This window comes from Rattus norvegicus, chromosome 10, assembly GCF_036323735.1.
Source record: "Rattus norvegicus strain BN/NHsdMcwi chromosome 10, GRCr8, whole genome shotgun sequence".
Classification (NCBI taxonomy): Eukaryota; Metazoa; Chordata; class Mammalia; order Rodentia; family Muridae; genus Rattus; species Rattus norvegicus.
Window position 1 is genome coordinate 19,191,477 of NC_086028.1, and position 14,680 is coordinate 19,206,156.

The following is a 14,680-nucleotide window of genomic DNA, read 5'->3' on the forward strand; positions in this document are numbered from 1 at the left end:
GGCAGTTACAGTGTGCTAAAGCTTCACCTCCAGGGATGACCTGTGTGACCACCTCCTAAGTTTGCATTGTTGTGCCATGGGGATTCAGAAACCCAAGAAATGAAACCCAGAGACCAATACTAAGCTGCCAGGTATCATGATGGAAATATTTGGGAGTAAATGAGCCACTATAGGGGTTAACATTTTTTATTAAAAAAATCTTTTGTATGCACCACGGCACATGTGTGGAAATAGGATACGGATAGAAGTTTTGTCCTTCCTCCATGTGGTCCTGGGGATTGACATGAAGTCATCAGGCCTTTAAGCAGAGTCACCTCTTTGGCTCAACATAACACTTCTCTTACTGACAGTTGGTTGGCTATTGAGAAGGAAATCTCTCAAATACCTGACAAATTTTACTCTTCCTACAACTTCCCCGAATTGACGCAGATTAAAAAAAACATAATTATGAAATGCATACTGTCCATTCCACTGATAACTTATCTACCCATTTGATTTTTCCAGGACTTCCTGTCTGTATCAGATATTATTGACTACTTCAGGAAAATGCCACTGTTACTCATTGATGGAAAAAACCGAGGGTCTAGATACCAGTGCACACTAACACATGCTGCAGGCTGTCTGTAGCAAGTTACCCAAGAAACGAGCCTTCCTGACTCTGTCATCGGTGTGGCAAGAGCTTGACCTGAGCAAACGGACACCAGGACTAAAACAGACTGTCAATATGGGCCCTGAGTTCTGCCCTGTCCTGTAAAGTATCTGAAAATTGTTGAATACCACATGATTTATTTATTTTCTTTGATGTTTATAAAGTGTAGAAGTGATCATGTTCACGTTTGAAGTCTAAGAGTGCATGGCAGACATGAGATTTTGAACATCCACCTCAAAATACAGTACTTTATACAGTAGAGAAACAATGTGGGACAAGCTGGAAAAGGACTGAAATGGATGGTTCTGGATATATAACGAAACTTTTGTCAGGCCAAGGCACAATCTGTTTTTTACACAACTTAAAATGATTAAAATTCATTTTTGGGGCAGCCATTACTTAAGAGACTCCAAAAACTCCATTGTTTCTTATTTGGTTTTACAGGGTGTGTTTTTCTGTGTTCTTTTCATAATGAGATTAGTGCATGTTGGGATAACTTCCTGGGATTAAAGTTGTCCTTTGCTTTACTCTTTTAGATCCTTAAGACAACTTTGTTTGGTCCGTGCTGTTATATTTTTGTTTTAAAGCAAATGTAAGCTACATTTCTGAATTTACAAGAAGAAAATAGTCTTAGATTCGGTGATGCAGCTCTGCTGTTGAATACACGGGGGTTTCTGTTGCTTTTCTATCACAGTCCTCCATGTCTATATCCACGGTGGGCTCCCTCCTCTCCCGCCTTGAAAAGCATTTCATAGTACTGAAGGTCTCCTGGGAAGATGAGCACTGCTTTGTACACACACACACACACACACACACACACGCACACGCACACGCACACGCACACGCACACGCACACGCACACACTTGGAGCCCACCTTCCTACTAGATGCTACTTGTATTAGCTGGTTTTCAGTTAGAAAGTTTGACTTGCTCCAATGGTCGCCTGTTCCCGTTTCTTTGGGCCTGCAACAGTTCATATAGGATATTGAAGTAAGAGTGTGAGGCCATCTATTCATCTCGTGATGGCTGGGAAACAAAAGGAAAGGACAAGAAGCAAATTTCCCTCAAGGTCTTCTACCTGCTGACCTAACTTCACCCCACTGGGCTTCACCTCCTAAGGCTCCGCCACTGCCCAATGCTACCCTGGTGGAGGGTCAAGACTCTTAACCTGTGGGCCTCTGGAGAATACCTGTCCAAACCCCTGCTCTGGTTCTCTGTCTCATTAACCCAACAAGTGTGTTGCAAAACTGTTGTCTTGTCCCTCTTAGATGGGTGTTTAAACCCTTCAAAGCACCTCAGATCTCCTTTAGTTTTTAAGTTACACTTAACAAAAGGCACTGGTGGACTTCTGGTGTGTGTTGGTTTAACTCGCCATGTTTTACTATGAAGTAGTATGATGGTGTGAACTGAAAGCGATGCCTGTTAAGCACAAACTGTACAGCAAGGTTTGCATTTTGCTTTGCCTGGGCCAGCAGCAGCTGGTATGAGATGTGAAAGTGTTGACTGGCTGGCCATGGGATCACAGGGTACGCATCAGTACTTCACATGTTTTATGTTGCAGGTGGTTTTCTTCTTTGGGGGGGCTATGAACACTCAATAAATTAAACAATATATTCAGTATTAAAGCAAAATAGAGTTTGTGTTGGGGGGGGACTCTGCCCAATGGCAGGCTAAAGTGCACGATCCGAGAATGTTTAAGGCCGGCCAGGCTGAGCTCTGATGGTCAATAGGTCACGTACAGTAAAGGAATTTTCAATTCACAGAATATCCCTTTACCACTGCAGGCCTTGTCAAGATATCATCAGTGCAGGGAGAATAATTTGCAGAACTGTTCAGGTTTCGCAACATGAACTACGGTACATACTGAACACTGGCATCCCGTGTTCTTCCCGTCTCGTTCCCGTGGGACGCCTGGCACCAGTGTGACTTTTATTGATGAAAGTTTGATTTCTGATCTACATAATTTCAAGTAGGAAAGGATATTCTATACCTTTATCTTTATGAGTTAAACAAATGTTTTTAAAGGGACCAGGTTAATACTGAGGACACACTAAGATAAGGAGGTCGAATGTGGAAACACTTAGTCAATGACAATAATGATGTTGTTCTACAAAACCTTGGCCTTACAAACCCGGAGTTCTCAATTTAGGGTCCAGCACTTGGAAATCAGAAAGCTGAAAGGCCTGTATTATGTTTCCTCAGCAGGATGTCCAATAGGGATTTACAACATCCGCATTATGTGACAAACTGAGCTGGGTCCTGGGGAGAGGGGAGCAGGATACAACAGGTTCTGTGATAGAATGAGCTCATCTTGTGCCTTGCTTTAGTGCACTCAGTATTTAAAGGTGATGAAAATTAAGGACACGGTAGATCTCAAAGCATCGTTTGGTAGTTACGATGGTTAAGATTGTCAACTCAACTGGGTTTTAGAGTCACTTAAGAGTGTGTCCGTGAGGATGTTTTTAGAGGTTTCACTGAGGATGAAACACACTCTCAATGTGGGTTGAGTGTGCAGAGGACAGCACTGCACAGTCATTTCCTGCTTCAAAATGGTGGATACCGCATGACCTCACAGTCCACCACTTTCCTTCCCCTGCCAAGATCAACTGCATTTCCTCCAAATATAAACCCAAACCAACCCTTCTTTTTAGTTGATTCTTATCAGGTTTTTCTCACAGCACCAACAAAAGCAGCAGGAGATGTCCTAAGACCAAATGTATTTGAATCTCTTAGGGCAAAGGGGGAAATGAGCCTTGTGGATAAGGTGTTCTCTTGCACTGCTATGGCTGCAACCCTCAGAGTCTGTTTTCATGACTAGCAACACGTGTGCCTTGAGTCCTTTCAACTCTATTCTTCTGCCACAGCCTTGCCTATCTGAGCCATGAGCCTTATGAAGCCAGCTGGGGCCGCTGCTCTGCTCTTTCTCACAGATTAACATATTACAAAAGTTGGACCATTCAGGGTCCCTCTCTGGAACAGAAAATCAGTCCTTTTTAGGGTCCCTCAAAGGCAAAGCTGTGTGATGCTGCTGTACCACTTTCTTTTACCAGCACATGGAGGAAGCCAGTGTATAGCACAGCAAACATATATAGACCAGTTCCGGACATCAGACTTCCAACATCATGGAGTCAATTTCCTTCTGAGACGGCAGTAAAACAAAAACAATAGCTTTCAAGATGATATGCTTACTTATAATTTACTACTGCTTAAAATTATATTCTAAACTTGGTTCTTCCAGAGTTTGAATTCAACAAAACCAGAAATGAGAGAGAGAGAGAGAGAGAGAGAGAGAGAGAGAGAGAGAGAGAGAGAGAGTGAGTTCAATCAGATAAACTGATGGAAGCAAGGGCTCCATCTGGAATCTCAGGGTCCTCAAATAGGTGACTTGTTTCTGCCTCTTTGGGGTCCTTCATCTTCTTCGGCTGACCAAAATGAAGATTGAGGTCACAGAGCAGGATCTGGGAGAGTTCTGAGTAAGGGAGAAGACAGTGTCCAGTGTCAGAAGGAGCTAGGTCCTAATTTCTAATGACTTTTGTCAGGCATTCACTGATCATTCACTCCTACCTAGGTGACCCATTTTTGAATTAACCACAAGTATCATGTGGAAACAGACTAGAAAGGTTCTTTGCCCATCCACTCAGCCTTCCTCCTACACTACAACACTGTGTAAATATAACTTTTGCTTTTTAAGATTTATTTATTTAATGCATGTGAATACACTGTTGCTGCACTTAGACTCACCAGAAGAGGGCACTGGATCTCATTACAGATATTGTGAGCCACCATGTGGTTGCTGGGAATTGAACTCAGGACTTTGGAAGAGCAATCAGTGCTCCTAACCACTGAGCCATCTCTCCAGCGGATATCTTAAACCTACCTAACTCACACATACATATGATGCAAAGAACCGAGGCCATCCACAAGACATTACAAAGACAGGCGTTGGTCTTCGACCCTTCTTCGGTCTCATTTTCTTTCACTTGATGTGTGTCTGTGGTGGCCCTCTCACCCCTTGGTGGTGTGCCTATTAATTTTTGTTAGTGACAAAAACCTGCCATATCTAGAAAAGGGAATTTCAATTGAGGAACTGCCTATGTCAGACTGGTCTGGACATGAGTCTGTGGGGGCATTTTCTTCAACGATAGGTGGGTGTAGGTGGTGCCATCCCTGGCAGTGCCTGGTGTGTGAGAAAGCAAACCAAGAGAAGCAAACCAATAAGCCAGGCTTCCCTGTGGTCTTTGCTTGAGGTCCTGCCCCGACTTCCCTTCATGCTGGACTATAAGATGTAGGGTGGAACTTGGGGAGGTGTAGCTTTCCTCCCCAAGCTGCTCTGGCTATGGTGTTTAAGCAATAGAACACAAACTAAGACAGGGTGGGCGTGAGTATGTCAGTGTTTCCCTCTGTCTAGCAAAAGGCATGGCTTGTTTCCCCCTTTCAGTTTCTGCTATTTGCTCCTGACAAAAGACTTCTCTCTCTTACTGACTCCCCACCCTTCCAAAAATTAACTTAGAGAGAAAAGCTTTACTATTTAAAAGCTTAAATTTCACTTATCTAGGTGCTTTTCACAGCTGAGTTTTATAGGTGGACCATCTTGCGGATTTTTTTTTTTTAGATTTGCTTCTAACTAGTTTTACTCTTTTTTTTTTTTTAATTAGGAAGCGGATACTTCAAAAGCCTACTAGTTAGTAAATTGCCTTTCTCTTTATTCAGGACTTGGTTATTCCCTTACTGCAACCCCCCTTTTCTGGGGTAGGTTTTTATTCTGCAATGCCAGAGATTGAACTCAGGGCCTCGAGCATGCTGGGCAAGCCCCTTAGCATTGCTACATGCCTCTCACATTTTTATTTATAAGAGACCGAGGGCTGCTGGGGATATCTGGGTAACATCTCATTCTAAAAAGATATCACAGGCAGAAAGTATCTGTGTATGTCCACCTCCGGAGCAATGCTTATGAGCAGCCGTACACGTGACACAGCAGAGAGATAGAGAGAAGCCGGCCCGATGAAGTCTTTGTAACTCTGAGTTCATTTCAAGGCTGTCTCCAGTTTGGATTGTCTGCCCTCGTGGTGTACATCACGTGACATGTTTGTTATTTGCAGGTCTCAGAGGCGACACAGAGAGTATCTATAATTATCTGAGAGTTACAAAAACAACTTTACACTCAATACTGTTTTCATGGCTAGTGATGGATGTAATATAGTGATAGTTTATAGATGAAGAAAGTAGGGGTGTGTATTTCAGCTAGTCCCTCGGGAGAAACCAGGTAAAATGAACTGGGTTAACTGACGAGAGTTCTCCAGCAAGCTGGCTCAGGGAGAGCTTATCTCCAGAAATACTGAACCACTGAGATTTTACATGGCTAAGAGAAAACAAGAGAATATATTTATGACTGACTAAATGTCAGGACCTATATGTATATTAGTACACTACAGATATATTTAAAGTAAAAAGCACTTTGCTTACAGAGTCAAACTTTTAACCTGGCATACCCTCAGCAAGCTCCGTGAGGACTCATGGGTGAGGACACTGACTTTTGCAGAATGAGATACAGGCACATAACTGTGCTGAGGGAAAGGGTGGGAGGTACATTCAGAAAGGTTAGATAAGGTAAGAAGCTTGCTGGTGTCAGAAATCAGGCCTAGCACCTTCAAACATATAGTTCAGACTATATTGTACATCTTTCTTAATGGGACACTTAGGGAGAATACCACAGTTGAAGTACAAATTGGCTCTAGCATGTCTTCTATGACAGCACCGTGCGGACATGCTTAGCCTATGATGGTGGTATGCAGACATGCTTAGCCTATGATGGTTGTATGCAGACATGCTTAGCCTGTCTATGACAGCAGTGTGCAGACATGCTTAGCCCGTCTATGACAGCAGTGTGCAGACATGCTTAGCCTGTCTATGACAGCACTGTGCACACATGCTTAGACTATGATGGTGGTATGCAGACATGCTTAGCCCGTCTATGACAGCAGTGTGTGGACATGCTTAGCCTATGATGGTGGTGTGCACACATGCTTAGCCCGTCTATGACAGCAGTATGCAGAAATGCTGACTGACCCCATCCGTACCTTTCATCTTCTTCACCTCCAAATAAATTGTATTAATGTTCTTAATCATGGCTTCCACTTTTTGCTTGTGGTCATGATGGTTATTCTTAAATGTCTGCTTATAAAAGAGAAACAGAAGCGAGGTACAGAGTCAGAGCTATTTACAGGGGGAGGGGGGTTGGTGAGATGGCTCAGCAGCCAAGCACACTTATAGCTCCTTCAACCTAAATTCAGTTCCCAGCACTCACACTGGGCATCGGTCCCCCATGACTGCCCATAATTCCAGCTCCAGGGGAACCAACGTCCTTTTCTGGCCTCTTCAGACACCCATGCAACACATAGCACAAATGCACATACTTATGTGTATTTTAATGTTTTTAAAAATTTAGGTAATTTATAAAAGAAAAAATTGTTATCTCAGAACTAAAGATATTTTCTTTTCTTATACCCAGGAAAACATCAACCTGTTTTGTTTTTCCACAATTACAAGTGGAATTCTTGGGGTTTTTCTTAAACCAAGCCACATCCATAAGAATTAATTGCTAGAGCCTTTTCCCTTTTGTCCCTATGCCTCTTGCTTGTCAGGCTAGGGGGAAGTTTGGAGCAAAAACTACTATTGAACCAAGAGAAGTGACTAGCACTTGCAGAAGAAAAAACTTTTACATAGCCAAATATTCATAAATGTATATAATTTCATATACATAAATGTTCTTTTATACATTTCCACTCAAACCAGTTGGGTCCAGCTTACATACATTCTCACAATTACATTCTTACACACACACATGCATAGGTTCTCACAATTACATACTTACTTACACAGACATCCATATTTACAAATGCATATGGAGCAAAAGATCAAGCATGGTGCAGAAAGAACTCACTCATTCTGGATGAAAGATGAGCTCCAATCATTATTATATATAGAGAGAAATAGCTTCTACCCTTTTGATGCTAAGTGGATTAAACCCAAGTTTGTAAGAGAAAAGCCTTTTAATAAGACTAAGCCTGCCTTGCTATTGAGAAATAGCCTGTTCTGTCCCATGGTAAGGAGAAACCTGCCTGCTCCTTCTGCTCTCTCCAGCTTCTTCTTTTTTCCCCTTTTCCTCCACATTCTGCACATTGCTCTCTTATGTTACCTATAGCCTCTAAGCTATTCCACTCTGCATTTCTTCTCAGCCCAGATCTTTTTAGTTCAGTTCTCCTTCACTCAGTCCTGACTCTTCAGCTCAGTTCCCTCCAGCTCAGTCCTGTCCAGCTCTGTCCTTCTGTGTCTGTCCTTCTGTCTTTCTTCTCTTTGTCCTCAGCACTTAAACATCTCTCAGAAGACATGATCACATGTCACAAAGTTCATCACAAGTTCATATGAAAAATCAAATCATAAAATGAAATAGAAGTGTACACCAGAGAATGTTTACATGCATATCCACTAGGAGTAATTATCTGGCTAAACATCCATCACCGGTCACAGCTCCACAGGTTCACTGAAGGTTTAAAACCATAACTAAGTTATTAGTGCAGTTTTCTATAGATAAACCCAGTCAATCTTTTATCATCTGTCCTAGCACCTATAATAAATCGTTAGTTCCCTTTTTATGACCTTTGGTTAATTGTCTTACCACCTCTTGGAATGGGCTCTGAGTAGGAGAGAGTCTGGTTACTAAGAGCAATTAACTGGTGACACCTGGGAGACTGGCAGAGTTCTCACTGCAGTTTTGACTATCAGAAAGAAACTTAATAGCATTCCCACTAAAAAAGAGCTTAATAATCACTGATATAACTTTAGGAATACTTATAGGATCATCATTAAGACTTAAGAAGTCTTCTATTTGTCTGTATAGCATCAGTATGAGACATCTTCGGAGATCTACAGAGATCTGCTCCAAAGGGGTGGACTATTACTTAATGATTGTTATATATGTTTAATAATAACAACAGGAAAAGCATTTTAATAGCAGGAATCTTTCCTAAAACGAATCCCTTACAGCCTTTCTTAATAACGGCGAACCAGTCACAGATTATATAATAATCCGAGGCTGGCCATCTCAGGATGATCACCTGCTAGTTATTAGCTTGTCCTGTTATGGCTCCCGGCAAGCACACACTAAAAACTAAAATGTGGAGGGAGGATAAAGGAAGCACCTGGATAAACCACCACGTCGTACATTAAATATCTCTAACCAAGACCGTCTCCAGAGAGATGGCTCACAAGATATTAAGTAGCTTTTTAGTCAAACTCCTCAAAATGACTTGAAAAATAAGCCACAATTAGCCCAGACTGTTCCTGGGCAGTTATAGGTCAGGATTGTTTGTGCAGGATAAGGAGATCAAATGAACCATTACAAAGCTCTTGTCTTTGTATTTTCCTGAATTACAGTCATTTATCCTATTTTCCCTCACCTCCTTCACGGCAGATGAATAATTCTTTTCTTCTCCAGACATTAAGGAGTGATACACACTTTGGATCAACCTCTAAGATCCTGAATATTAAAACAAGAACGTCAATAACAATCTCACTTGCACACGCCAAATCCAGGATTCGTTCGTATTTGGGGGGGGGGGTGTAGTAAGAAACATAGTTTTAAATAATAAATATAAAATCAAATAAATAATAATAAAACACAAAAACGGAACTAAATAAATCGGAATGTCCTGAGCTCCACCCACTGGGTAGGTGAGTGACAGTGTCAGAGCATTTAGGATGCTGGAGTCCCACAAGGCAGGCCACACCTCAGCCTTATTGTTATTCAAATGGAAACTAACGGGGCACTGAAGATTCACACCCAGAAGACTAGGCCATGTCAGAAGTGAACATGATACATACTGAGGGCATGACATCACTAATGCACTTGCCTACAGGGTTCTGCCAGGGCCCTCAACCTCAATAGAGGGTTTCGAGAGAAGATTCTGAGGACCTCTACTCTCTGGGGATCACCAAGTTCCCAGTGCACAACGCCGGCACAGCGGCTGAGGCTGGGCCAAAGGCAGCCTGGAAATTTCCACTGCTGGGCAGTTTCTGAAAGTTTGCACAGGCCTTGTCCACCCTCTGGGTGCCCCTCCTCCACCCACTCCGCTGCCCGGAAGTTAGCTTGGTTACTGAACAGCTTCGAATAATCCTCACCTTTCCAACTCACCACCGCAAATAAAAGCGTTGTCAACGGACCTGGTGAGGATAAAACTTTCAACAGTCAGCCAACTCAACCATAAGTGAGGAGAGAGGGCGGGAAATCCAGGCTATACTTCCTGATTGGCCAGTGTCTCTGATTACCCGATTGGCCACCGTCTATCCCCCAGCATTCTGATTGGATGATTTCTACAGCCATAGCATTCTGGGAATTGTAGTCTTAAATAAGAGACTCAATGGAAAATTGTGGATTCTAGGCTGCCAGTGACTCCTTCTGAGGGTACCAATAAGGCCTTGACATTTTTACTTCCTAGGTGCCAGCTTTATAACCCTTACCTGTTATTTAATTTCCACAGTGCAGTGCAGTGGAGTTAAGGGCTGATTCGAGATTGACCATTTTGGTTTGAAGCCTAAACTAGATAAACCGTGTAACTCTTCTGAGACCAAATCCCCATCCCCATCTTAAGGAGCTATAACAATATCTTGGAAAAGTATTTTGAAGGCTAAGTGAGATAATTCATCAGAGCGGTTTGACAGATATTAACTGTCCTGTAACAGTTTGCTGGTATCCGTCTTATAAATTTTTCAGATGAGTAGGATACAGATGAGCCGACAGATTCAGTGGTTTCTTGCCAAGTGGAGAAGCTGGGATTGAAGCCATCTGTGCTTGATTCCAAGAGGAATCCCTGCCACTACATGCTTAGAAATTGCCCCAAGTGTTTGACATGGTGCTTTGAGTTATTATCTCAGACCTGCTGAGATCTTAGGTCTCCAGCATGACGTACAAGGGCATTCTGATATCCCCAAGCCTCTCCTGCAGTACAGGTGAGCCTTATCGAACCTAGTGCCTTCCTGGCGGCAACCCACAACACAGCCTGATGGTCACTTTGTGTTTTGTTTATCTTCAGTTTAACAATGTCAAATTTGTCTGATGCTTGGTTAAATAGATGAGAAAGACATAGAAGAACTGAGAGTCAGTCCTGACGCTAGCTAGCTAGCTGTGCGTCTCTACAAGAGTTATCTTTTCTTCTTCTTCGCCTTCATTTCCTCATTGGGTTTCCTTGGGAGAGGCATGGGCTAAGTTTCAGTCATTGTTAACATAAGACAGCCTATTGTAACCTATATTATTACGGTACCTGGTATGCTAGTATTACTATCACATCTTAAGCCTCACCCCTTTTAAATTTACTTTTAAAAGCACATCACCAGTATAAGTAGAATAAAATGTGACCAGAAGGCAACAGAAGGACCCACGGGCAATGAAAATGGCGTGATATTTTATGTTATGTGAGCTTGCCTCGTGATGCCATGTCAGAACCCAGTCTTTTTTAAATGAGTTCTTATTGGTCAGGAAAGTGTCGCGGGCTGTTTAGAACAAGCTGAGACTTTCATCTGAATGGAATCAGAAAGACAGAAGGAAGTCCAAGAAGAGTAACTCACCATGAGTGCATGCATGTTGATGCCAATGGGCCCTACAGCAGTGTCCTTCATATCGCTAGTGGGATGTGTCCACGAGTTTGGGGGATCCAGGATTAGAAGCTCCCTGACACTCCTTCCTTTTCTAAGGCTTCTTAATCCTCAGTGCGCCAGTTGTAAATTTTCAAGTTTCTAGAGACAGCCTCCCTGAATCAGCTCTCCCTGGTGCTGTGGCATTGGTTTCCTGCGCCGATATTCCCCTTGCTTAATATTTCTAACGCAAGCACTTGATGTCTTATTTCTTTCAGGTGCAAGGAGTTATGAAAATATAAGTAGGCACTAGACAATTGACAAAGGGTGTTCTGTGAACTCACTTTGTGTCGTGTGTTATGTTAGGAGCTTTACTCTTCTGACAGCTCTGAAGGAGCTATTATTCCAGTTACATAGAAAAAAACTGCTTACTCTCACAGAGCTAAAGTCCTGCCCTGCTCCAGGCTCCACAGCCAGGAATGACAGAACTGCAGAGTTTGTTGTATCTGTGATTTGATCCTTCTGTTGTTTCCTCTGCATCCTTCTGGCTGTCTTCAAGGCCAGGATACCAGCCACTGAGCTGGATTTTTTAAAAGATCATTAGCCAAAATAGCCAACAAAGGGGAGCTAGAACCTGTAGAGACCATCTGCAGTAGGCAGGCATGGCCTCCAGTTGAGGGATGGGGCCACCCACCTCTCTCAAAAATTTTAACCCCTAATTGTTCCTCTCTAAAGGAAATGCAGAGACAAAAACTGGAGCAGAGACTGAAGAAAAGGCCATCCAGAGACCACCCCACATAGGGATCCTTTTTACCTGTAGACACCAAACCTCCACAATATTGCTGATGCCAAGAAGTGCTTGCTGACAGAAGCCTGATAATGGCTGTCTCCTGAGAGGCTCTACCAGCACCTGACCAATAAAGATGTAGACACTCATAGCCAACCTTCAGACTGAGTCCAGGGACCCCAATAGAAGAATTGGGGAGCTGAAGGTGATTGCAACCCCCTAGGAAGAACAATAATATCAACTAACCTGACCAGCCAAAGCTCCCAGGGACTAAACCACCAATCAAAGAGTACACGTGGAGGGACCCATGACTCCAGCTACATATGTAGCAGAGGATGCTCTTGTCTGGCATCAGTGGGAGAGGAGGCCCTTGGTCCTGTGGAGGTTTGATGCCCCAGGTAACAGGGATGCTAGAGTGGTGAGGCAGGAGAGGGTGGGGGAGCACCCTCTCAGAGGAAGAGGGGAGAAAGAGAGGGGGAATGGGAAACCGGGAAGGGGGAACATTTGAAATGTAAATAAATAAAATAACCAATTAAAAACTTATCAGCAGAAAAAAAGTCCCGGGGTTGGGAATTTAGCTCAGTGGTAGAGCACTTGCCTAGCAACACAAGGCCCTGGGTTCGGTCCCCAGCTCTGAAAAAAAGAAAAAAAAATCCCTCTCAGATTCCTGTGTTAGTGTGCACCCAGCACCTCAGAATGTGATTCTATATGGAGAGCATTTTAAGATGTGATTGTGCCTTATAACAGAAGTGTTAAGATTTGACCCCAAACTAAGCCACTACCCAAAGACTGACCCTGGGCTCCAACTGCATAGGTAGCAATGAATAGCCTAGTAAGGGCACCAGTGGAAGGGGAAGCCCTTGGTCCTGCCAAGGCTAGACCCCCGTAAACGGGATTCTTGGGGGGAGGGTGGTAATGGAAGGAGATGGGGAGGGGAACACCCATATAGAAGGGGAGGGGGGTCAGGGGGATGTTGGCCTGGAGACAGGGAAAGGGAATGACATTTGAAATGTAAATAAGAAATACCCAATTTAATAAAGATGGGAGAAAAAAAAGATTTGACCCCAAGCACATCTGAACACTACCTTATATGGAGAGAGGCTCTAACATGTAGAAAGAACCAGGAATGTTCCCACACAGACTAACAGTCATGTGAGGACAAAGCAGGGGAGGCCATCTGCAATCCAAGAAGCCTCAGAAGGAACCAGAGCTTTGCACCCCTTGCCCTTGGCCTTCCTGCCTGCAGAACTACGAGGAGAAGCTATTTCTGTTGCTCAAGACGCTGTGCGAGTGGTGTCTCATTAGGATTGCCTGGCACAGCGATAGACCATCTCAGGACAGTAAATGAACCCACTCTGCCTCCCAGGACTTTTAGTTTTAATTGACCACTGAACTTAAATACACACGTAAGACTGTAGACACAGGCGCATAAATGTGGCATGCCCAGCACAGAGCGAGTGACTGACATTCATTTTCTGAGCTAAGGCTTACAAAAGCAAGCCTAGTTCAACATCAAAACAGCAGGAAGAGTGCAGTTTCCGAACAGAACTGACTTACGAGCAAAGCTTACCACCTGCGTGGGTCCCCTTTTCCCTCCTCTCCTTTATTTTGAAGTGGAAACTTCACCTCAGACTTGTGTGGCTGGTATGGTGGAAATTCCCTGTACGTAATAGCAGGGGAGAGGGGGTTGTTTAAGGAGAACGATTGTTTCTGTAGGTGTGCAGAGGTAGCATTATAAGTGGGGAATTTGGAAAGTCAAGCGGTGGTGAGGGCTGAGACGGGGTAGGGTGTGGGGTCCTGGGCACACTGCATCTATTTCAGAATCCATCTGGTGTCTTCAGCAACTGTCATTGCCTCGCTTCCAGTGCTTAGAATTCACCAAGTGACTGCCTGACAGCAACTGTGGGTAAAGGCTCTTACTTTCACTCACTTTCCATCACAGCAGCCAAGGTCACCCAATTGCTTCCTGGGTCATCTGTGTAACTGGCCATGGGAAAGCCCTGGTCATCTGGGCATACAGAAAACTTTCCTGATCTTTCTGTCTCTGGTCATGCCTTTCAGGTAACAATACCAGTGTGCATTCCAGGCTGCTACCTCCCAAATTCATAGGGACAGTCAAAGGACAACGACCTTTGATAACCTCCAAAAACAGCCTACCTACAAACCAGCTCTGAATGCCTCTTATAGATAGATCAGCCTGCAACAGGACATCGTTTGTGATTCACAAAGAATTGGCTTCATTTCTATATGAAGGTCTGACTATAGCAAGCGGCTACCTTAGGGGACAATGACAACCCATGGCAGTGTGTTCCCTCCTTGAGTAGCTAGCTTACTCTGGCTCTGTGGAATTTAACCTAAAAAGCATGATCTTCTACTTACAGCTTGGGACTCCTACAATTGAGACCTTTAAAAAAAAAATCTCTTCTCCGTATTAACTCTGTGGTAGCACTCAGAACCCAAAGCAGGTTGCAGCTGTTTATTCTCATGCTAATCAAGTGAAATTGATTAAAAAGCTGGTAAGTTCCCCACACAGAAGAAAGCTGCCCCAGAACAAGGTGATGAAGCCTTTTAAGGAACTGACTGTGAGTGGCTCAGTTAGTTTCATTGCAAAACCTTGA

The 14,680-nt window shown here is 43.5% G+C and overlaps 2 protein-coding genes across 3 annotated transcripts in view; one reads left to right on the plus strand and one right to left on the minus strand.

Moving 5' to 3' along the window:
• Lcp2 (lymphocyte cytosolic protein 2) overlaps positions 1–2,274 on the plus strand; it is a 46,905-nt gene extending 44,631 nt beyond the window's left edge. The window contains exon 21 of the mRNA NM_130421.2: positions 505–2,274. Coding sequence (NP_569105.1) covers positions 505–627 — 123 coding nt within the window. The 3' untranslated portion in view covers positions 628–2,274. The remainder of the gene's footprint in view (positions 1–504) is intronic.
• Positions 2,275–3,829: 1,555 nt separating this feature from the next.
• On the minus strand, positions 3,830–11,537 carry C10h5orf58 (similar to human chromosome 5 open reading frame 58). Of its 2 annotated transcripts, none has more exons than XM_017597836.3 (4): positions 9,827–11,537; positions 9,106–9,185; positions 6,727–6,820; positions 3,830–4,118 (listed from the first exon to the last, which is right to left on the minus strand). In XM_017597836.3, exons 2-4 carry the CDS (start codon positions 9,145–9,147, stop codon positions 3,970–3,972), a joined length of 285 nt encoding a protein of 94 aa, XP_017453325.1. In that variant the 5' UTR covers positions 9,148–9,185; positions 9,827–11,537; the 3' UTR covers positions 3,830–3,969. The 2 variants fall into 2 exon arrangements, with proteins under 2 accessions (XP_017453325.1, XP_017453324.1); XM_017597835.3 differs by having other exon boundaries at positions 6,727–6,823.
• Positions 11,538–14,680: the final 3,143 nt, after the last annotated feature.